This window comes from Lepisosteus oculatus, chromosome 6 (assembly GCF_040954835.1).
Source record: "Lepisosteus oculatus isolate fLepOcu1 chromosome 6, fLepOcu1.hap2, whole genome shotgun sequence".
NCBI lineage: Eukaryota > Metazoa > Chordata > Actinopteri > Semionotiformes > Lepisosteidae > Lepisosteus > Lepisosteus oculatus.
The window spans coordinates 26,316,357-26,341,626 of NC_090701.1; the positions used below are offsets into that span (position 1 = coordinate 26,316,357).

Here is a 25,270-nt window from a genome sequence, read left to right on the forward strand (position 1 = left end):
ATTCAGTACCACCAACTTCAGTTTCTTGACAAATTGAATAAGCAATTATTTTAGTGCAATATGAGCAGGGATTTTGAATTACAGCTGACACAAATATGGAGCATTTGCATTAAGAGTTATCTGATGCTTTTAATGATTCACATGATTGTTTATGTGCCTTTAATAGGCTTATACATTTCCCTGTGATTGCATTTCTTAGTCAATAAATTATAATGGTTGAAAATATGTACAGTATTTAATTGAATGTACAGTAACTTACACAGTTTAATGCATTTTCACCAAAAAAAGGATGTAATATTGACTGCATATTTCTTAAATGGCAGTGATGGTTTGGTTTCATAATGACGGACAATATCTGGGTCATTCTCCTGTCTCTCCTAATCCTTTACAGAGTGCTCTAGCTCTAGGTCTACACTTACAGTGCCATAGGCCTATATAAACCACTGATCACTTCTCAATTAGAGCCAGAAGATAGACCAAAGATGACAACACTGCTGTCTTGGTGCTGCTTTTCTGAATGAGTCTGAGCATATTCTGATATTGTCATCCACCTTTCACTGTAATTAGTCATAATGAGCTGTTGCAAATGTTTTGATAAACAGTACGTGGAAAACCATTAATTTAACTTAAACCGTAAATTAGTAAATTAAAGTTTTAAAAGAGCTTTTTAAACGTAGATTAGATTCTTTTTTCACACAGTTTTATGGGAGTACGGAATAAGATATCCACATTCAATTATGAAATAGCTAAATGAGAATCTTGGATCTATTAATTTTTAATTACCAAATGGGCTACAGGGACAAATTGCCTCCTCACTTTTGTACCCATTCTGTTATTCTTAAATGTTTTCCTCTGGAATTTGGACAATAATTGAGTAACTTCCTGCTGTCTGTTATTAAAATGTACAGTAATTCATCCAAGGTGTTTTTTATTTTGTCTGATTATGATAGCTGTTGATCTCTCCTTGTGTGTGTAAAATATTTAAAACCAACAGCTCCACTCACCTCAATTTTTACCTTTGTAGATAAAGTTCATGAAGTCTTACGAAGTTCCTAAATAAAATGATGGTAGTAAAATTAAAGTTGGACTCTGTATTTCTAAAAAGACTCCAGGGAGAGATTAGAAACATTTCATCCCAGACAATATTAAGGACATAAACATTCTTAATCTGTAAATTGCATTTTCTCACAGACCATGTACAGCTTGATGTTGTAGTACAAGATTATATTGGTGATTATGTTGATGCTATGCAAATGCACTTTAGAGCAACATAGTGGTGTTTTTATTTTTAGCTCTTGGCTTTGGTAGTTGCACTCGATGTCAGTGGCAGGGAGGTCAGTGTAGAGGGTGAGTTAATGTTCTGCAGGCTGTGGAGACCTGAGGGGCCACAGTACTCAGTCCTCAGTCCTGCTGCTGCACCAGTGCTGAGAGGAACATGAGCCGCCTGCTATCAGTGCTGCTGATCACTGTAGGAGCCCTGCTGGCTCCAGCTGAGGGAGAGACAGTCAGTGTCAGTCTCAGTCTTGACCAGCTGGATCCCAGAGCTGTGGACATTGTTTTAAATCACTTCAATGGGAATAACCGACTGAAAAAAGCCTTTCGCCTGGATACCCAACGATCAGGATTTGGAGCCAGAATTACTGAGGTAATAAATGAAGGTTCAGGACACAAAATATTCTAATAATGTGGGAACTGCAATAAAATAGGTGTTAGGACGAGTCAGCACTTATGGTCAACTCCAACCTAACTGTAGATAGAACTGTGTACTGACTTCAGGGAAACATCTCATTAAAATGGCACTCAAACATATCTGTTTTTAAAAATGATATTACAATATTCAAAGTGATTCATAAACACATTCTTCTACATGTTCATTGTTGTTATATCAGCCTTGTTGGGCTTTTAATGTCTTATATGAAACACACCATGTTTCAATACATCACTACTGAAATTAAATGATCGTATGAATCAATCGTTTCTTCTTTGTTTTCGCAAGTCATAATTTACTGTATATTTTTGCAGACATGTTTCATTTTATATTAAACACAAGATACCCCAGAGAAGCAGCGAATCCCACAGCAATCTGACATAAAATGTCCTGGACAAAGGAGTGAAGGTATTTGACACTCTGGCCTCTTAGCTTGTGAAATATTGCTATTCACACTTTTCAACAGTACTTTTCAACAAGCAATATAAAATGAAAGCTTCTACTAGCCACATATTTTGTACCTCGTGGGGGTGTCATACTCTCTCCAACTGGAGTGCTGGAGAACATGCTACCACAACTGGTAAACCCTGTCAGTCAGCAGTTTTCTATGACTACATGTTCTGGTAGGAAATCTGTTCCAACTGTGCATTATGAATCTCCTCTCCTGTCACATGGGGGAATGGCTATTAAAGATAAGGCTTTGGATCATTCCAGGTTTCAGTCTTAGAGTTTTTGTCCCCTGAGACTTGCCATTCTCTATTTCGTTCTGATTTTGGACTTTGACTTAGCTTCTCTTTGACATTCCCTTTGTGTTTTCATCTGTGGATCTCTTTTTTTCTTTTGTTTTGGATTGCGCTTTTCTGCTTGCTAGCTCTTTATGCCAGGCTGTTTGCTTGCTAATCCGCCATCTTGTCTGCTTGCTTGCTCGCTATCTTGCTAGTCTGCCTGCATTGGGGTTCTTCTCCAGGCCCTGGGACACTTAACTCAGGTACAAACTGTGTCATTACATGCGGATTTTCATTTTTTCCAACCGAGAGAGCTATAATTAGTAGCTATTTATTAGTAGCTATAATTATCTAGGTGAGTATAGTAGTTTGTGTCTCAGTGATTTCTGTCCCTTTAGCACCATTGGTGTCACCTTTGGTAATGTTACTGGTGACAATTGTGTGTCCTAGTACATCAGCACATAATCCAGAAGAATGACCACCTGCACACTGCATCACCACTGCTGTGTGACTTTTGTGTGGGTGACTTTGACATGCTGCTACTACAAGATTGACATGACACCCATGCATGGACACCCATGGGACAATGCCAGGACAGTGCTGGAAAGTTAAGCTTTACATCAATCATAAACAATGTATTTTGTTATTGGTGTACAAAGAATTGCATGTGCCAATATCATCCCATATCATCTAATCATCTAATTCCAGCTACTGAATCTGTTTTCACACAAGTGAAATTAATATTTACAAAAACAAACATAAAACTGAGACAGCCTGGCCACAGGAATGCAAAAATATGCTGCCTTACCAGTCTCTTTCATTAAAATTTAGCAGCCAAATGAAAACACAACACAGCAAACTATATTTCATAAGAAACAAGATAAGCTCTACTTCAAAACTGTATTTCAAATCCCAATCTGGCAACACAATATTTACTTATAAGATCGTCAGCCTGTTGGTGCAATATACATAATTTTGTCAACATAAGTTACTGTGTTTTTTACTTACAGTATTTACTGAAAATGTTATTTAAAAAGCAAATTTAAAGAAGGCGTTTTTGGCTGTCTGTCAATCAAGTGGAGATCAAATAAACTGTTATCAGTCAGTCGGAGCCTAGAGAAATTTGGTATACAATCTATTATCTGTGTAAACAGTTTCAGTGTCGTTGTCTGTAGCTAACAGCTAATAATTGTGGAAATTTAATTCTTCTTTTCATATTTTTTATGCAAGAAAACCTTGTCAGGACCTGGATTTATAAAACAATGTATGTCTTTGCTCCCTCAATTTCAAATCTTTACCCAAAGTAGTAGACATACTGGAGACGCACTGGAGAAGAATCTGGGTCTTTTAATGTGTTACAACGTGAAAAATTAACTCTTGAAAAAAGGAAAAGCATTTGTTGTTCTATCTTTTTATTTCATTTTGGATTTTTCTTTTTAGTGTGCGTCCTGAGTAAGACATAAAAGTCTGCTGTATACTTTTCAAGATAATAATAATAATTGCTTACACTTATATAGCGCTTTTCTGGACACTCCACTCAAAGTGCTTTACAGGTAATGGGGACTCCCCTCCACCACCACCAATGTGCAGCATCCACCTGGATGATGCGACAGCAGCCATAGTGCGCCAGAACGCTCACCACACATCATTATCAGTGGGGAGGAGAGCAGAGTACTGTAGCCAATTCATAGAGGGGGATTATTAGGAGGCCATGATTGGTAAGGACCAATGGGAAATTTGGCCAGGAGACAAGGGTTACACCCCTACTCTTTTCGAGAAACGCCCTGCGATTTTTAATGATCACAGAGAGTCAGGACCTCAGTTTTACATCTCATATGAAGGACAGCGCCTGTTTACAGTATAGTGTCCCCGTCACTATACTGGGGCATTAGGACCCAAACAGACCGCAGGGTTAGCGCCCCCTGCTGGCCCCACTAACACCTCTTCCAGCAGCAACCTTAGTTTTTCCCAGGAGGTCTCCATCCAAGTACTGACCAGGCTCACACCTGCTTAGCTTCAGTGGGTTGCCAGTTGTGAGTTGCAGGGTGATATGGCTGCTGGCCATAAGATAATGCAAGATTCTTAATGACACATCTATTCTAGGCAGAAATGGCCTGTGGAGGGCTGGGGGGTTAACTGTGACTGAGGAAATCCTGCAGACAATGCAGTGGAGTCTTATCTGACCTGTGTGGTCTTTTGAGAGTATGTCTGGAAATGATACACTTCTAAGCTATCTGGAATCTTTGACCATCTTGGTCATCTATCTTGGTCTCTCCCCAGTGGAACTCTTCGCCATTGCATTCATCATCACCCACTGGGTATACAGTATCTACTCTAGCACAATGAAAGCTAGCACTCACCATCGATTCCACCAGTACAGTGGGAGGTCTTGAAAGCACAAATAACGTAGCTGATACAGTTATTAAAAAGGCAATGAGGCAAGTGCACCCCTTGTCATCACTGACATATAGTCCTCCTGAGGCTAGGGGAGGCCAAGTGCAAAAAGGACTATATACTGTACAGTATCTTGCCAAGATCAGTTTGGAAGTCATGGGATAGGCTGGTCTCTACTCTAGTAATCTGATGAGGACACATCTTTGGACAAGATACATAGGCTGTGGAGTTGGACCTCGTTTTCCTTGTTTTTGGTCAGAAGAGCACAGAATTTTTCCTTATGGGCTACAGACAAAACCTACAGGAGAAGATTAGCCCCAATTTCAACCAGCACCATGTGACAGAACTCCACTTGCTGACTTTTCACTGCATGTAGGTTCTTGACATAATACCAGAGCAGTGGGGCAGATTGGGGCATCTTGGTGTCAGCTTGGCAACAGCTATGGATGTTATCGATGACGATTATACATGCAAACACGTCCTAAATCTCGGAAACGTTTGTGGCTCCCAAGCAAACCTTTGTCGTGTAGGTGATAGGTTTTTCATCTGACAACTGGCAGAGCTCCATCTCTAGTTCCCCAAGAGGCTGTAAGAGACTATAATCCGCATACAGGGTATTGCTGTCTTTCCCATTTTCATCAAACTGTGCTAATGACAAGGTGAGTTTTTGATCATAAAGGTCAAAGGGGATGGTGAAAAGGCCTTTACTTCAAGCGAAGTACAAAACAAGTGATAAACACATGTGTTACTTATGTGTAATATAATTTACTTTCCTGTGAAACAATGACATCCAATAATCAGATGCTTTGCAAATGTTTATTAAGTATACATTTTTATATTCATTTTAAGTTGTGTCTTCACCTGCTTGGTTAAGAGGTAGTCTTCTGGCCATTGGACAAGAGAACCCCATTCAGAGAGAGGTGTTAACCAAGGGGCAGCTGCAGAGCTGGAGATGGGGGTGGAGGTGGGATAAATGTGAGAAGAGGTGTTTGCAAGCTACTTAGTTTAAATTGGTAACAATTGTGATTTAAAACAGCCGAGTGCGTTTGTTTGTTGTTAACCCTCCTGGACTTCAGTAAAGAACTTCCATTTAAAATTGCATTTAGGTATGTCATTTACAACGTACAAGCTTGTCTGTTTGTAGAAACACAGAAAGTATTGTAACCAGAATCTCAAAATTAATCAAGACTGCAGTTTAAGCTCTTAAACGGAGAACAGAACCTCCTACAACACATAGTCCCATGTCACATTGGACATTGGTGTGGCACTTGGTCCAGCAGGAAGAGTGCCTGCCATTTACCACAGTAGCCTGACTGTCATTGAAGACCCCCATTCAAGTCAAACCTTGAATTCTGAGATCTGACAAGATCATATATAAAATATTTACTGATTCAGTTCTAATAAACTTCTTCCTTTTGTTTAAGAGCGAATCCTCTGGGACCCTCCATACATTTGAGTTCCATGTGAAGGAAACGGACTGTCCTCATACAGCCCCATTAACACAGCAGTGTAACATCCAGCCTACTGGGGTGAGTAACACAACCTTCACAGCTGAGCCCAGCGGTTAAACCCAGTTTATCCAGCATCAACAGTTCACAGTCATACTGCACATTTCATAGATGCTGCTGCTTGCAGAACAGCCACCTGAATCACTTACTGTACAACAAAATGCAGAAACCATAATTTAATCCAAATGGAAGGTGCTCCAGCCCAGGACTAACAAAGAAACGATGGCTCTTTTTCCATGAGATGCAAAAAATCTTCCAATACATTTGGAGGCAATATGAAATTCATTAACATTTTCATTGCTTTTGTTCATATCATATATAAACTATATAAGATAAATATACATCATTTATATTGACCTCAGTTCAATATTTTGTCTGACACACTTCAGCACATCCAGTTTTGTAAGATAGTAGTGCTGCTTTATTCAGAATCTGGCTCCTGCCAGTCAACACCCATCTCCATATGCACACATAACTACAGACACACTCCTTTCCTTCTTCTCCTGTGGAATATTACTTTCCCATGTATGTGCAGCCACCTAAAGATCTCCTCTGTCCTTTTTTACTGCACGTGAGTGACATGAGTATATATAAATGACCGTTGGACTCCCAATGAGTCTCTAAACCCAGTGTCTCAGTTTTACTGTACTAAACAATCAAAGGACTTCCAGGTTATTTATTGCTGTTGCAGCAGTTGGCCATGTGTGATTCAGTGATTCATATTTGTGTTTTAAGAATGTGAGGATATGTAAGGGATGCTTTTCAGTCCTCCATGATGACAGCTTTGATGAGGCCCAGAAGTACATTGATTGCGCCCGTTTAAGCTCCATGCAAAAGGTAAGAAATCAAGTGAATTTTGATCACCAACAAGTATAATGGATAAAATACAGTGCTGAGAACTAAGTGACCACATGAATAAAGTTGGCTATTATTTTTTTTAGTAAAAATATCATAATTAATAGTAGTAGTAGTGTTCATTGTACTTGTAGACAGATGATTTAATGACTTCTGTTTTTTAGAGTCGTCGAGGTCATATAGATGAGGCATGTGCAAGACTTCAGCATCATACGAGGCCTATCGTATCATATTTTAATGGAGTATTTTCCGCTCTTCAAGAAGCACCCCGAGTATCAACATAAAGATTGTTCATCTTTCAGCAGTGATACTGTAATGTAGTCACAACTCCCAATCAGCACAGTACTACAAGAGCAAAGCTCCTGCTGCTGCTTCACTGTCGAACCCAAGTCTCTGTCTGATACCATCACACGATAGATTCAACAACCACTTACCTACAGCATTAACAGTAATTTTGACTTTCAATGTAACTATATAAATATGAAGCATTCTGTATTAAGAATGCTGGATTCATTTGATTGTCTTTTTCTAATTAAATGAAATAATGTCATTATTCGCCTTATTTTACAGCAGTTTAGAGTACACAGCATTTATACGTGATACATTTACTGACTGAATGATTGTTAGTTAAATTGTTGAGGGGGAAAATATGTTTGTTATATAATAACTGAATATAAATTAATCATGCAATATAAACTGTGGCATTGATTAAAGATAATTAAATGTAAGAATCCTTAATATTGAAATTTATTTATTTCTCATACGTCAGAAAGTATGTATATATATATATGTCATTCTCAATACTTTGGAACAAAAATAATACAAAGGAGATAGAAGATGAAGGTGAAGGCTGGACACCTCAAGTTGCAATTAAGTTCTATGGGATCATTCTGTATTGTATGACTGAAATAAACCTTTACATAAGCAATGGAAAGCTTCAAGTCTGAAGAAAGAAATGAACTACATATACTCCAAAGAGCAACACCACATCCGATGTGAGGCAATGGCAGGCATGGTTGCTTCCAAAACTGGCTCCTTTTATTTATGATGCGCAAGTGACGTTAACAGGAGATTGAATCTAAGGATTAATGTAATAGATTCAAACAAGTGAACATTTGAATTAGAACACTTCCATATCTTGACACGATATTACAATACTAGCAAATAACATTTGAGGAAGCAAAAATGAAGAAAAGCTCTACTTCTGGGGAATGTTCCAGTTACAGATAAAATCTGTTATATGCAATTTCATGTAAATATGTTCCTAAAAGAAAAGTACATGACTACAGGTTTCAACAAACTTAGATTTTATTTATGGTACAAACATTTGCAAAGTTTACATGAGCAAAAACATAGAAGGTAGTCATGCAAAGCAGTATCGTCATTTACATGTACTTTATGTTTGAAAGTACTGATACCACAAATACTTAAACAAATCTTGAATGTTACAGTAAGTGAGTAAGCTTTTTGGGATTATACTGTATGAACTGTTACACATATTAAAGTGGATTTTAATGAGAATCTACAGACTGTAAGACTGGGGCAAAAGAATAATTAAAACCAGACTCCAGGTGACTAACTCCCATACTGTAGGTTGCAACATTCATACTGCAGCTATCATCCACCTAGGCCTGAACCTAGGCCAGATCTAAAAATTATTTTAAACAATAAGTGATCTCTCCAAAAACGATCCCCTGTTATTTCTTAGAAGTCACTTTCTTTTATAAGTATTTTCTATTTCAGAATTATACTGTAATATTTATGCTGGGTAGTTCAGATTGGTTCAAAATAATGACACAAGACACTTTACACACATGAGGAGCCCATTGGGTAGTTATTATCTAATTGATCCAAGGGTCTCCTCCAGCCATTTCTTAGAAGAACACAAGGTGTCAGCTTCTCTAACATGGCTTAGTATCTTGTTCCATACTAGCACTACACTGCCTAAAATTGCTCTATGTGTTTCAAAGACTTTAAAGTTATTTATGCTATCAGTGCCTTCTAGTAGCCTAAGGATTTTGCATAGCTATATATAAATTTGTAAGTGCATGTTGCTATTTAGTTGGCGTTTATATTCTTTGCATATTTTTTGTCATGCTTCTCCATCTGATGTGATTGACTGGGTGTTGGTAGCCATACACTTTCCATCACAGGAGCAGGAAAGAAGGCTAGGGAAAAGACAAAGAAGTTTCTTTAAAACTCTTTAAATTTCTTTAAAAGACCCAAAACATTACCACTGCTTTGTACAGCCACTGGTGACAGGCACATGGTCTGTGATCCTTCAGTAACAATTTAACAGTCTCCTCATGAAAGCTAAATTAGCATTTTATCATTAATTCCTATTGTACTTCACAGTTGCATTCTACACAATTCACAGCTGTTGCTTTTATTTACATTGTTTATCAGAACAGCAGTTAAATACAACAAAATCACCTGTAAAGCATTTCTCCAAGTGGGAATGTAGGGTGGGGAAGTACATTAGTGTAGCACAGTAGTCTGAGGTTCAGTCAGAATGCTTTGTGAGCTCATTCTGTGCCCTATTTTACAATGGACCCCATCCCACTGCCCGGCCTGGCCAAGGAGCCTTTTATTCATGGAGCAGATATTTGCAACTGTAAAATATACCATTAAAACAGAAATCTTGAAATGTGCAAAATAACATGGAAATCATATTTTTTATCTAATCTGAAAGATCCATGCTTAGGCTCTCTATACACCCTGAGGATGCCAAGCCAACTTCAAAAAGTACATTAGCAAAGTATACACACTGCATATACTGTACACAGCAGAAACTTCTAAATCATACTCACCTACAATCTGTCAAATGTTGTGAATGATTGTTTAACTCTTTGGCATTTGATAAAATCTTTTTTCTACATTTTTTATATAACAACAATATCATGTGATAACAATCACTCTACAACACTATAAGCCTTCCTCATTTGCCCACAATTGAGAATAGTTCAGTTCCTTTCCCTCTATCTCCAGGTAGGAAGAGGAGATATTCCTGAGCATACTGTAAGAAGTACAGGTGTCTGGCCTGTTACCAAACACCATTTTTTTTTACAATTTCCATATCCAGGTTGCTGAACAAACAGCACTTGGAGCACAGGTCTTACGACAACACGACAACACCCACTTCATTTGTGACCTCTTTACTGTTCTAGCCTACACAGAGCCTATCTTACCACTCAGGCACCTCTGACCATCCATCGGTCTCATAGACCAGGTAAATCCCTAGGCACTGAGCTGTGTGACTTCTGATGGCTTTGAGAATTGGTACTTACAATTACTAGCCCTGCTGATCCAGGTTCCTATTAGCATCACCTATGACAGCAAAGCAGCCAGGACATGGCCTGGGGGGCTTCTTTGTCAGGGGCTGGATTGCCCTCCTCTTACGGTTCTGAGTGTCAGCGGGGAGGTTTTCATTCTGCAAAGAACAAAGAGGAGGTTCCAGAACTTCAGCAAAATTGTGCCAGGCATGTGTGGCTCTCCAAGTCCGCAGAAGATTCTCCCCTAATTCAGTTTACAACCCTACAACACAGCTGTTTTTTTATTAAAAAACAGCTCTGTCACAGCAATACCACTCTTTTGAGATCTGTTTCAAAGCTTCAGGCATCATAGCTACATTTGCTGTGTAGTGGTGATGCTACTAGCGGTGAGCAAGGTGGGAGATAAATACAAGAACGGACAGAGGACTAAGGAAGCTGTCCCTCATGGTACTGAACAGCTAGGTTAGTACCAAAATTAGTAAAAAAGATTAGTAAATGAACAAAAATCTGTAAAATGCTGGCACCTGCAGCCTCCCGAGTGCTTGCAGGCTTGTATTGCTCTAAGAGATGAACACATTTGTCCTCTGACTGGCACTGCACCTCTGGTGCAGGGCTGTGTTGCCCGTCACATGCCACCTGAAAATCACCCACCAAAACCGGTCTGGGAAATTTGACAGATGGGAACAACATTTGTAGAGTCAGACTAGAAATCTGGAACTCCTTCACTCCTGTGACTATTACCTATTTTATTTCTCTTTAGAATTTAGTTTGGTTGAGACAGAATAGCATTAATTCTGATATAATGAAACTCTGATAGAAAGACGAGAACCACCATACCTGCTCCTGAAGCTTACTGTTGAGTCTTTGTTGCACTGCTGAGGCTTGGTCTCCGGTGCCAGAGAATGGATGATAAATGCTGGTAGTGTTCGGTTTTCTCTTCTTTTGATCAGGAAAAAAACAAAACTGAGTGTCAAAGCATATTGTGATGGCACAGCAGGTTCAGACAAGATGACAGGACCCCATCACCCTGACAGCTGTGGGGAATGAGCAGCTGCCTTCAGCCACCTCCAGAGAACAGGAGGAACGTCTTTATGCAAAGAGTTATGGAGTCTGATAAAGGTACTCAGGCATGTTGTTGAAACCAAAACCCTTTCAAGAAATTACTTTATGGACTCCATGGATTATTTATCAAACAGGCCAGATGGGCTGAATGGCCTGTTCTTGTCTGAAATCTTTCTTCTGAGATTTCGTAATTGTTACACTCCTGTAGATTTCTGATCATGCCGTACATCTGTCTACTCTAGATGAGTATACACCTCCACTGCTGGAAGAGTTAAATACAGAGCTTCATGTACATTTAACAGCATCTTTTCACATTAATCTAACAGTTTTAAATGCATCTGAACTTTATGTTTATTATAAAAACAAAATCTCCAGATTTTGTTATGTTACAGCTTTATATTTTATATCATGAACTGAACTGGAGCAATGCAAATATGTTTCATTTTTTATTAGTATGTCAATCTTAATGACATGGGGCTTAAGGAATGAAGACAAAGGTGAAATGTTAGGTTTTAATTTTACTTTATCTTTCTGTGAGTCAACCATAACTAATACAGGATGACTGCAGGAGGTAGTGCAGCGCAATGCTGTGGGCGGAATAGCAAGTCAAGATCCAAGCGCAGGGTTTTGTTTTTCTCCTGAGTGCAGGAAGCTCTGGAGAAAAAAAGGGTTTTGCAGGTTGTAGGGTGTTTTCAGGCAGACTGTCTGTCAGATCTGCTGAGAGCTGCTGCTCAGATCCGTTTTATACAGTCAGGGCTGCAGCAGATGTGCCCAGGACTTCCAAGCAGCCAGGCTCCTCAGGGAGATAAGATAAGATCACTTTATTGACCATATACAATTTCTTGCATTAGGAATTCGTCTTTTCGCATGTGGTGGGCTAGCGAGGCTGCCTGCTTCCCTGGCAGGCAGAGACTGAGCTCAGCAGCCTTGCTAGCCGACTACACACTCCTGGCAGCCTGCAGTCTTGAGGCTGGCAAGCTCAACTGCCCGGGTTCCCAGTGTAGGAGACTGACAGCTTAAGCTGTGCTTGACAGAGATGTCTTCTTTTTCTGGATGGAGTTGGAGCCAATTGGCTTTGGCTGTCAGAATCTCAGTGTCAGAGCCCTGAATAAGTCGTAAATTAAGCCCTTCATGCAGGTGTTAATTAGAGGCTAGACTAAAAAGCAGCAGGGCAAACAGAAAGCAGCCCATTTTCGTTTTCACGGGCTCGGCTAGAGAATGAGTACTTGTGTGAGCTGATCCTAGCTGGGGTGCATCTGTAAAATGACTAACACTGGTCAGTGTGTTCTATACTGTTTGACACAGAGAAATGTGGCACTAAAATAAAATATATATAAAATAAAATGCAGCAGGCTATCAGGATTTCTCATGCATGTCCTGCATGAAATTAAACAGATTGTATGGAAAATTCAATTGTAAAGATCAGTTTATTTTACACATCTCTCCTTCCCCACCTTCAGTAACTAGAAGGACTGTGGGGGGAACTTGAATGTTGTGCACACTCAATATTATTAGGGCTGGTAAAATCCTCCTCACACTGAGCCCTGGTATGCTGGAGTGTGAAGATCATTAAAAACTACTTACCCTCCCCTTTCCCTTCCCTTTCACTTTCTTGGGTGCATCACGGTAACCCTAAAAAACAGAGACACGACTAAGACAGAAAGCAGAGGGATTGGCGTTCCTCTTAAAAGACCCCATCTGGAGTGGCAGCTGTGTTCAAAGCCTGACTAAGGCACAAAAGAAAACGTGAGAAGATTTGGAGCTAAAGAAAAATCTTTGAAACAAAGAGACACATCATTTTATTTGGGACAGCAAGTGTGGATTTAGAAAAGGAAGATCTAATTTAATTTGTGCTACTTGGTGAAAGCAGCAACATTGATTAAATATTACAATCAGTGTTATAAAAAATCACAACCCAAGATGAGATTAAATAAATGAAAGCATGGTAAGTTATAAGTGGAAACAGTCACTGTTCAAAACACCTGTAACAAGCTTTCTCAAAGCCTTGCACTACTTTTCAGGGTCAAAAGGCACATTACCCCTGAATCAAAGCAAAAACTAAAGGTAACGCAAAAACTAAAGAAAGAGCCATTCAGCCCATCTAGCCTAGTAGCTAATGGATCCAGGATCTTAACAAACTGCTTCTTGAAAGAAGCCAGGGAACTGACATCTGGATTGTGGAGCCCAATTAGTTCTCCTGCCCTAAAGTCTTCATTTCAGCTACTAGATCTTTGCTACTGTTAGAGGAAGCGCTGTGTTCAGCTAAACTGCCAAAAATAATAAGAAAATGCATTTAGTGATAACATTTAGTTCTTAATGGTAATTTTGACCAACTTTAATCTTTGGTTATAGAATACTCACCATGCAACATTTTCTACCTTTTAGAAAATGACCTTAAATCTGTATTTCACGAGGAATGAAGGCAGCCGAAAGCTTGGGAGAAATTAGAATCATTTATTGAGATGTGGAGATTTGGCGTAACTCGCTTGGCTAAGGGCCAACCTCCCGGCCGTTGGACGGGGAGGATAGGACCTCCATGCAACCAATGGGGTAGCTGCAAAGGTGGAGAGGGGGTGGAGGAGGGATGCAGAAAACGAACGAGTGACGTTTGATATATATGGAGACCGGTTGCTTACGTCAGGATTAGTGGGAATTGCAGCAGCTGTCTCGAATGAGCTCGGCTACTTTCATTCCTCCCGAACTTTCATTAAAAACTCAATTTTTTCATCTCTGTTTTAAAAACTGAACTATTAAATTGCTGACTACTACAGCAGAAATCTGTAATCTAAAATCTTTGAAGAGTCTCACAGCACAGGCCCCAGCGTGGCTTGTCAAGTGTTTGCAGGGAAACAGCTGCCAACATCATTTACTGTACACTGTACGGAATATAAAATGAGAAAATATAATAACATGTAGAAATAAAAGAAACAAATTGGGTGATGTGAAGAGATGGAAATGACACAGACCTAATGATTTTTAGTTATTTTCTGACCATTTAAGCTGCCATACTGAGAACTGCTTACCGTTTCTCTCTTCCTTCTCTGCTTACTGTCTGTGTCTGGTGCGTCTGGGGTCACCTGATGAACAGAAACACAGCTGTGGGCAACAGACACTGGGCTGCTGGGACACTTCTCTAGTGAAAACTTTAGTGTGATGATCAGGATGAGCCCTCACACCTAGAGACTGCAGGTTTCAGTCCGAACTGTGCCATCCTCAAAGGCAAATGATTAGAAACCAGACTCCTCTAGGCTGACAGGGAGGAAGAGAGATGGAGAAGTGTTTCTATAATCTGCTCTGAAGTTTTGATGGTCATTTTTAACTATGAAATTTCATGTTGTCAGCAAGTCATCAAAAAAGCATTAGCAGTGAGTCACTGCTTCATAGTAGCAGCCTTTTTAGCTATGAAAGTCTGTCAAAACTGTATGAAAAATTAAATGTATGCTCATCTTTAAAATTGTAAGGCAATGAAAAACGAGATAATGTTTTCCAATTTTTCTTTAGGCCCCCTTGACCAAATGTATAATCATGTGGACAAATTGCCTAGATAATGTGGGCCGAACATCTCCTGCAGTCCTCTGTTGATTCTATCTTCTATTTTCTATAGTTCTTGATTACCATCAAGAGGAGGAAATAAGCCAAGTACCCAGATATGCTACTCAAAGAAATTAAACAATACTGAAATATTTTGCACTGTTTCCAACAATGTGTACAACATGTACAGTGCCTTGCGAAAGTATTCGGCCCCCTTGAACTTTTCAACCTTTTGCCACATTTCAGGCTTCAAACATAAAGATATAAATTTTTTATTTTATGTGAAGAATCACCAACAAGTGGGACACAATTGTGAAGTGGAACGAAATCTATTGGATTTTTGAAACTTTTTTAACTAATAAAAAAATGAAAAGTGGGGCGTGCAAAATTATTCGGCCCCCTTGCGTTAATACTTTGTTGAGCCACGTTTTGCTGCGATTACAGCTGCAAGTCGCTTGGGGTATGTCTCTATCAGTTTTGCACATCGAGAGACTGAAATTCTTGCCCATTCTTCCTTGCAAAACAGCTCGAGCCCAGTGAGGTTGGATGGAGAGCGTTTGTGAACAGCAGTTTTCAGCTCTTTCCACAGACTCGATTGGATTCAGGTCTGGACTTTGACTTGGCCATTCAAACACCTGGATACGTTTATTTGTGAACCATTCCTTTGTAGATTTTGCTGTATGTTTGGGATCATTGTCTTGTTGGAAGATAAATCTCCGTCCCAGTTTCAGGTCTTTTGCAGACTCCAACAGGTTTTCATCCAGAATGGTCCTGTATTTGGCTGCATCCATCTTCCCCTCAATTTTAACCATCTTCCCTGTCCCTGCTGAAGAAAAGCAGGCCCAAACCATGATGCTGCCACCACCATGTTTGACAGTGGGCATGGTGTGTTGAGGGCGATGCGCTGTGTTGCTTTTACGCCAAACATATCGTTTTGCATTGTGGCCAAAAAGTTCGATTTTGGTTTCATCTGACCAGAGCACCTTCTTCCACATGTTTGGGGTGTCTCCCAGGTGGCTTGTGGCAAACTTTAGACGAGACTTTTTATGGATATCTTTGAGAAATGGCTTTCTTCTTGCCACTCTTCCATAAAGGCCAGATTTGTGCAGTGTAAGACTGATTGTTGTCCTATGGACAGACTCTCCCACCTCAGCTGTAGTTCTCTGCAGTTCATCCAGAGTGATCATGGGCCTCTTGGCTGCATCTCTGATCAGTCTTCTCCTTGTCTGAGCTGAAAGTTTAGAGGGACGGCCAGGTCTTGGTAGATTTGCAGTGGTCTGATACTCCTTCCATTTCAAGATGATCGCTTGCACAGTGCTCCTTGGGATGTTTGAAGCTTGGGAAATCTTTTTGTATCCAAATCCGGCTTTAAACTTCTCCACAACAGTATTACGGACCTGCCTGGTGTGTTCCTTGGTCTTCATGATGCTCTCTGCGCTTTCAACAGAACCTTGAGACTATCACAGAGCAGGTGCATTTATACAGAGACTTGATTACACACAGGTGGATTCTATTTATCACCATCAGTCATTTAGGACAACATTGGATCATTCAGAGATCCTCGCTGAACTTCTGGAGTGAGTTTGCTGCACTGAAAGTAAAGGGGCCGAATAATTTTGCACGCCCCACTTTTCATTTTTTTATTAGTTAAAAAAGTTTCAAAAATCCAATAGATTTCGTTCCACTTCACAATTGTGTCCCACTTGTTGGTGATTCTTCACATAAAATAAAAAATTTATATCTTGATGTTTGAAGCCTGAAATGTGGCAAAAGGTTGAAAAGTTCAAGGGGGCCGAATACTTTCGCAAGGCACTGTAAAACTTTATCATATTTTCTATAATATGACAAAGGAGATAACAATTGTAGTTATATTTTTAATGAGCCATTCAGCAAATACATGTCCCTATAATTGAAAAAATCTGTTGAGTAATCTGGTAATACCACTATAAACATCAGTAACATCCTGACATTGAGGCTATACACTGTTCACTAGCATCTGCTATTTTAAGGCAAACTATTCCACTCCTCTGTGAGCACAGGGATAGGGTAGGCCAATTCAATCAGATTAGGCCTCTTGCCCTCTTCTCTTATTAAACTCAATCTATACAGCTTTTCATGCCAATGCCCAAGCTGTCCCTTTGTTTGGACACTTTCTCACCTGCTCTGGTCTTGTGCTCAGAATTTGGTATGCTTCGAAGGATATTAAACCCTCAGTTTAACAGTCTAATAAGACAGATGGGGTGCCCATTACAGCACAATCACAAATGATGTTTTTTTCATCTAATAACATAGCATCACTTATTAACCCTATACAATTTCTTGCATTAGGAATTTGTCTTTTTCACATACCCCAGCTTGCTCTCCATGAAACACACAGACACAGAGAGAGCCTGGGGTCAGAGTGCAGGGTCAGCCATTGTACAGCACCCCTGGAGCTAAGGGCCTTGCTCAGGGGCCCAATGGAGTAGGATTCCTCTGTCAGCTGCAGGATTTGAACTGGCAACCTTCCAGCCATAGGCACAGATCCTTAGCCACCACTCCGCAAACACATTATTATATGAGAATATATGTACAGATGCAGCCATTCAAAGTGCACGGTACACACATGTACCGGAGGTAATTGGCTACGGCGTCGCGCATTGTGACGCACGATGACGCCTGATACCGTGGTACTTGATTGGTTGACTGACAGGGGCACTCGTGGTCCGTTGGTCTGTCGAAGAAAGATTAACAGTAAACGTCTTTACTGTGCCCGTTGTAGTATTGAATATTTATATGGAATTTTACCACTGAAGGGAAATCTTAGTACATGAGCATAAAAAGAATAGGAGCATACTGTAGCTTGTGTGAAGGCCATAAATGATATTAATTTTGGAACTTAAACATACAGTATATGGCTGGTCTCGGTACTTTAAAGAAAACATACACAGCAGTATTCCATTTCTCCCTAAACATTTTAAGCATCGAAGTCTTTAACTAACGAGATACTGGAGTCAACAAGCATACTTTTAGAATTTGATTAAAAGGGAATATAATATGGAATCGCATATCTAAAGAAATTAATAACGATATAATTATATTCATGTACCGCAACACAAGAATAGTACACGCTGTACATTGTCTGTTGATAATGTTTCTGTAGTGCTTTTTCAGCACTCTGCATGTGACCTTGCCGGTGGCGCTGTGGGTTAGGTTCCTGACTCCCATGTCACATGGTCTGTGATCAAATCCCACTGTGGAACCATGACTCTTTTCTTAACAAACATTTATTTGAAAAAATAAAACGTTTCCCTTGGTCAGAGATTAAATAAAACCTCACTCGCACCAAACAAATTTATATTTGTAAATATCACAACATGATCGAATTTAAGTCATTTTAATAACAATGAATAGTCACCTAGGCGTTACAATATAAACATTTATATTGATTTAAATCGCGTTTTGATTTAAATCGCAAACGCGGGTTTAAATATATGTGTTTTTTGATTCACAATTAGACAAATGCAACATAAATTGATATCTTTGTCTTCTAAGTATCTTAATAAACTTTCAGCATAGCTTTCTCCCAATTTAGATTTATTTTTCTTGGGATCTTGGGATCAAACGTGGAAAGATTAGATTGTAATCGTTTTTTATTTTTTAAATACATTGCGGAGTTAAAGCAAGTTAAAGCCTTGATTTCATATATCACCTTTAAAAGTGGAATCTCAAAGCAAAGTAAATACCCAACACTGATTGTACCCATCTGTCATGCTAATAAAGCACCTTGAATTGAATTGAATTGAGGGAGAGAGGGGGGAGGGCGAGTGAGAGAGCCAGGACAGACAGGCAAATAAGATACACTCCACAGACATTCACAACAGCGACATATCATAAAACGTTTGCACATATAGTTAAGTTATTACTTGGTTTTCAAAGTGCAATGAAATACAATATTGTTGTTGTTGCTATTATTGTTGTTTTTATCCTGTAAAGCGTTTTGAGAACCACCTTTAAAGGCCATATATAAAAGCGCTGAATCTTATGGAATGTGTTTCGCCGGGGATCTAACCCCAGCGTCTAACCCCTCTGATTGGAGAAAAAAGACGTACTGTTTGCTATACTGTACATACTGTACCAGGAAGATTATTTATTTCTATTCGAAACGTGTATTTTAAAAGTTTAAGAAGTAAAAACCTTACAGCATACACAGATTTCTAAACTGATCAGGATCGTTATCTTTGTCTTATCCATAATAATGTTCACCGCTCTGTCCAAATTAATAATAAACTTTATTTTATATAGCGTTTTAAACGAATAAGTAATTAGATTGCTCATAAACCTAATCGCTTTTTCTACATAAACACAGCATGATTGCTCTCTGAAAATGATTTTTTTTAAAATTTAGGCTCAGATTTCAACTATAGATCGTATTATCATAAAATCTTCCAATCGAGTCGAGTTGACATTAGAAGCTTGCCACGCCCGGACTGTTACAACAACGCATTAGCATGTTAAAGCGATTTCATTGAGGAGCCTAGCTTTCTTAACTAGTAAGTACTTTACTTACTGGTTTTTGAGGGGGGGAGGTGTCTTTCGCTGGAAATCTCGCCCCCCTTCTACTTTGAAAATACCTGTGAAACCGGTTTAATTCGTCACAGCCTGCACTCCCGCAGAGAGGGGGTTTGTACTCGTTAATGTCTTAGCCGGAACACATCATTATATCTCATTTTGTATTTCTATAAAAAAATCGTTTGCCCAGCTTAACACTATTGCTGTTGTTTTTATCCTGTAAAGCGCTTTGAGGAACACAGCTTTCTCACCACTAAGATTACTTTTTGATACCATCCTTACACAAAGCAGAAACTTCTTGTATTTTCCGATGACATACAAGTGGGAAAATTACAGATTTTAATCGTTTTTTTTCTGAACCAGGGAAAATCTGATCATGTTTCTCTATAACAATAATAAAAAACTTCATTTTACATATCACCTTTAAAAGTGGCATCTCAAAGCAATACAGTAGATGTAAACCACAGATTACAAAGTAAATACCCAAACAAACGCAAAAGCGTTTTTAATAAAATGCTTTTATTCATTCAGCAGAGAGAGAGAGCTAAAACCTGGGCGTAACAGCTGTTCCTTTTTCTGATCACTCGCTCTCTGGATAAACGTCTCACCTGTCCTGTTCTTTGTTTTCCTAATTTGCTGATTATGCCTTCTGCGATCCACTCCTGCCCTCACACCTAAAGAAGACTATATTAAATTTTTTTGCGTGGTCCAAAATTTTGCTCCTATTCATGCTTAGGTACTAAGATTTCCCTTCAGTGGTAAAATTCCATAAATATTCAATACTTAAACGGGCACAGTTAAGACATTAAATATACATATAAATACTGTATACAGTACAGTTTGCATACAGTAATATGTTTATGTTCCTAAATCAATCTCTTTAATGAGCATGTGAAAGGCATGGGGAATCACTGTACTTTGCATGATTGGAAACAAATGCGTGATTGCAAAATGCTGTGGTGTTACTTTTACAAAGACGGTTAATGAAAAAAATAATGTGGACCAGGGCAATACTTTGAGTTTACAGCTTGTCCAAGGTCATTCATTATTAATACTATTAGTAATATATTCGTTAAAGACTTTGATGGCGACAGCTCAAACATGAGAGGTTGAGCTTTATTAGCTCCACCTTGCGGAAATTCTGGATACTATTATTTTCTTGCGGTATTATAGGAGAATTTACGGTAACTAGCGGTATTTACCGGTAACTCGCGGTAGACTGCGTAAAGCGCACCGGAAAATAATGCGGTATCCCCCGCGCATTTTGAATGGCTGCATCTGTATGTTGTATGTACTATATATCTCCTTTCAGTATATGTAAATACATAACTGTACCATTTATTAATATATTACTGCACTGTACTGTCTATATAAATACACCGTATTGAACACTGTGTTGTATTACAGTACAGTGTGCACTCACTTTACTGCAAAGGAAGAATTATGTGTCAAGTATTGCTGGCTTTAAATTACCAATGAGTCATACTTTGCATTTTGAGCAAACAATATGTAAAAACTAAACCAACATTTTGTGGAATGGTAATAGACTACTTGAAGCTCATTCACTGTATCCTTGAGAACCCTCTATCTCTGAGACTAGCCGGCATCTATAGGTGTCAATCTGTGTAAGCCATCAGCACTTTCACACAGTAAAGTTGAGGTCCTCTCCTTCCCAATTTTACATCCTGGCGTAGATGTTTGGTATGCTTTTATATTTTCTGGGAGTGAATGCCTGAAGAGACCAGTCTCTTCAGCATAATACAGGTGGGATAATATTATGCCTTCAACTTGAAATAATTTATTCAATTGCTTACGGAATGGTTCTATCTCTTTGGTGGTGGGTGTTTACAAAATGGCCAAAACCATCTGAAACTGCATTTCAAATTCAGTATTATATGTTTGGCTAAAGATTGTATTTCAATACCATGAACCTCCCTTTTACAGACAAAGGCCCCCTTAGAAGAGTTTGTCTGTTAATTTTTGGAAAGCTTTTGAGGGACTGGGACACTGTTAAAAGAAGTAAAATGGAATGGGATTGATATGAAATCAGTGGAAAATGGCAACAGGTTAAATAGATTCTTCTTAATGGAAAGAACAAATTAATCCCAAAAGTAATTTAAACAACAATTTTCCAAATGGTTTAAGAAAGAAAAGAAAAAAATGGGAGCATTTTATAATCTTATTTAAAAATAAAAGGATCCAGATAAAGAAAACACAATGCATTGTAATCACAGGTAAAAAAGAATATCAGAGAGGCCAGGAGAGAGATTGAAAAGTATATTTAATTGGCAATGGAGCTAATGCAGCCCCACATTCAAAAGTCTTCAAAACAAGACTGTCAATCATGTCTTGTAGTAAACCATGATTGAACAATGGATTAATACTTCATTCAGCTGTAAATGTGTAAAAAGAAAGAGTGAGATACTGCACCTGCTGCTGCTGTTTCCGAGCCTGAATCATTTCCAGTACTGTCTCTGCAAGGCCCCTGCTGTTCTCTAGTGGTACCCTGTCTCCACGCAGTGTTTTCCACCCCTTTGCCTTTGATGGAGTAGGGGAAGGTATACAATTGATTAAAAAGAAACTTGCACCTACTGTACATAGAGTGCATTGCAAACGCAGCCAGATCCTTCTTGGTTTTGTCAACATAATATTTTATTCAAAACCTGGATAAAACCAAAGACTTTGAAAGCCTCAGTGGCAATTCCTTTCTATGGTTCCCTCAAGAGAACAAAATCAGTATAGAACCACAACAGTAAAACAGACCCACATATGGATACTCCCAAAAAGTGTAAAAATGGGACTAGGTACACCCCCTTTTTTCCCCCTTTTTCACTCAAGAAGGCCTATAAGCCTGACCTGGGCCACACAAATGACCCTTTGCAAATCACTGTCAATCCACTGCTGTTGGAGCATCTATCATTTTTGTGTAAATCATATTGAAGTCCTCCTTTAAATTAAAAAATACATGCTCATTAGCACAGCATTACATTGATCAAATCCTAGGACCTCACTTTGCAAAGCTGGCATGACATGTGGCATCAGGAGCTCAAAAATCAGTGAACAGGTAAATGTTTGTCCAGGCTGTCTAAGAGGAACAGGTCAGAATTCCACAAAACAGCATCTGCAATCTAGTGTAAAGCATGCAGAACAGATTGCTTCCAATATTGGGCACACACACAACTAGCCTGTGGCTTTCACTATTGACCCCCTGTTGTTTACCCTGTCAATGACAAATGTTGTCATGTCTGTTTTATAATGTCTCAGTGCACCTTCTACAAAAATAGATTGCTACTTTTCCAGTTAACTAAGTGAATTTGTGTCAGTAATAAGCAATAAGCTTCATAGTGTACTGTATGTACAGTGTATAATGCAGTTTCTCCCCACAACAGGATAATCATACAGGGGTTAGAAAAATGGGCTGAATCACTCTTGTTTGTTGTTTGCTGTTTTTCTTGAAGCTTGTGGGAAAAATACTTTATGTGGAAACCCATCTATATCATTTACCACAAAGATATTTGAAGAAATGTTTCTCCAAATCATGTGTGTGGATGTGTCTGGACTCTTTTAGACATTATGTACTTGATTCATGGACTAATACAAAAAGAGCACAATAATACCATATTACCTGTATATTAACATATAGTAAAACTAAAACTGTATTTCTCACTCACTAAATGGTCACTAAATTACAATTTACTAATTTTCATTAGCATGTCACATAGCACAACATTACAGTTGAAAAAATAAATAAATACAAGAGCTCATTTTACACCCAGAACTGCTGTTACAGTACATGATACAAAGCCTCATTCCCCCTTAGCAAAATTCTAATTGCACCCCTAGTAATGTCTGGTTGTTAATACTAATGTCAGTGAAAGAATTGTCTCCTCATGTCCCGAGGCAGGTGACCACAGCAGTTTATCCAAGACAGTCCTGCCTGTGATCTAGGCAGCAGTGTGTTTTCACTGAGAGACACCCCATCCTATGGCACTAAAAAACTTCCTTTTAAACCTCTACAGGCTGTAAATACTGTAAGTCAGAAAAGTACTGAAAGTAAAAAATATATTTTACGTCCTTCTGTTCGAGGACAATGTAATCCTTTGTGCTGTGCACAGTGCTTTTAGAGCAGATGTAATTCTCTTCAGATGGAGGCCTAGCAGGCTGAAGTGTGTACTTTTCTGTGCGAAGATCATGAAAGCTGCTTACCCTCTCCTTTAGCTTCCCTCTCCCTTTCTTCTGGGCATCACGGGAGTCCTGAGAAACAGAAACGCAGTGATGACAAAGCAAAAGGAATCACTTGTGTAGAAGTGTGTCTACATGTAGACTGCTACACAAAAAGGAACAGGAGAAGACCCTGAGCCAAATAAGAAGTACCTCAGATAAATACGAGCCAAGAGGGATAAGATATGGGCTTCATCTCCATGCTATTGGGGCCGCACACCCAGAAACTACAGTATGTTTGGCTATTTTAAACTTTTGTCCAAAAAATCAGATCAACTAAATCAATGTATAACCCTGAAGGGCTGGGTGGAACTTTTGAGCCCAGGCTGGATCACTCATAAGAAGTTATAAAAAATCAAGACCGAGGATGAACTGATGATATAACTGAATGTCATCTAAAAATAAGAACATGATAAATTAAGAGTCACTGTTCAAAACACCTGTTACAAGCTTTCCCAAAGCCATGCACTACTTGATCCAGAATCTCATCCAACTGTTTCTTGAAAGAGGCCAGGGTACAAGCTTCAATAACACAGCTGCGCAGCTTGTTCTCCACTCCTGCAAACAAACTATCGACGTCTGGATTGTGGAGCCTGACCAGTTCTACTGCCATGCTGTCTTCATTCCAGTTACCAGATCTGTGTTATTTTCAAGGAACCTCCAGTTAAAGTGCAAATAGAGACTGAGAGAACAGAAAAGCATCATGTGCGAATGTTACCTACCGGGGGGTTTGAGGGGCTGGGCAGCAGGGATGGGGTACCCTGGAAAAGAGGGAAACATTTGCTTAATTGTACAGTATACAGTATGTACCTTCATACCTTTATAGAAGAAATCATGTACTAAGGAAACCTTTTAAGATTACTTTTTATTTCAGATCAAATTTATTTACCCTTAAATTGAAGTTACTAAAGAATAGGAGACACGTGTGCTTTTTATAAAATAAAATTAAATCTTCATTTTTTTCAGTTTTTCCTCTCTGTGGTAAAAACTGAAATATGATTAAATTGCTGACTACTCCAGCAGCAATCTGTGCCTTAGGTTTAAAATGTATCCCAGTTTGTGATGATACTAAGAACAGTTACAAATGAGAGCAGTACTGTATATAAGACATCTAAGACTCCACACCATCAGCTTAATCCCTGGCAGGGAATCTAAACACCATCCTGGGGCTCCCTCTCCTAATCCTTTGACAATCGCCAATCAGTGCTACACTGCCCATCAACAGAAATGAACAATGATCTTTACAGATCAAAAGATTTTTTAAAGAAAAAACCATTACTGACCTGACATTTCCTTGTTCATGTACAGTAATTCACTTCACTGCTGTAGTTATATGCAATATTTCTCCACATTACTAATCTAAAGAGCCTCACACCACAGGTCTAGTGTTAGCAGGGAAGCGGAACTGCCAATGTCATTTACACTGTACTGAACACAAATGAG

At 39.0% G+C, this 25,270-nt stretch overlaps 1 protein-coding gene and 1 long non-coding RNA gene across 3 annotated transcripts in view; one reads left to right on the forward strand and one right to left on the reverse strand.

Annotated features, from left to right (window-relative positions):
• Positions 1 to 1,350: 1,350 nt before the first annotated feature.
• Positions 1,351 to 7,921, forward strand: LOC107078253 (uncharacterized). Its single transcript, XR_001479200.2, has 4 exons — positions 1,351 to 1,645; positions 6,252 to 6,356; positions 7,071 to 7,172; positions 7,355 to 7,921. It is a non-coding gene; the product is annotated as an uncharacterized lncRNA (long non-coding RNA).
• Positions 7,922 to 8,480: 559 nt separating this feature from the next.
• The window catches only part of LOC107078252 (uncharacterized), a 28,780-nt gene continuing 11,990 nt past the window's right edge, over positions 8,481 to 25,270 (reverse strand). Inside the window, exons 5-12 of one of the 2 annotated variants that reach the window (XM_069191121.1) lie at positions 24,550 to 24,588; positions 23,813 to 23,860; positions 22,037 to 22,144; positions 14,548 to 14,601; positions 13,109 to 13,156; positions 11,300 to 11,401; positions 10,478 to 10,620; positions 8,481 to 9,358 (exon numbers count right to left, since the gene is read on the reverse strand). In XM_069191121.1, the coding sequence (XP_069047222.1) occupies positions 10,483 to 10,620; positions 11,300 to 11,401; positions 13,109 to 13,156; positions 14,548 to 14,601; positions 22,037 to 22,144; positions 23,813 to 23,860; positions 24,550 to 24,588 (537 nt within the window). In that variant the 3' untranslated portion in view covers positions 8,481 to 9,358; positions 10,478 to 10,482. The remainder of the gene's footprint in view (positions 9,359 to 10,477; positions 10,621 to 11,299; positions 11,402 to 13,108; positions 13,157 to 14,547; positions 14,602 to 22,036; positions 22,145 to 23,812; positions 23,861 to 24,549; positions 24,589 to 25,270) is intronic. The other variant, XM_069191122.1, reaches the window with a different exon arrangement.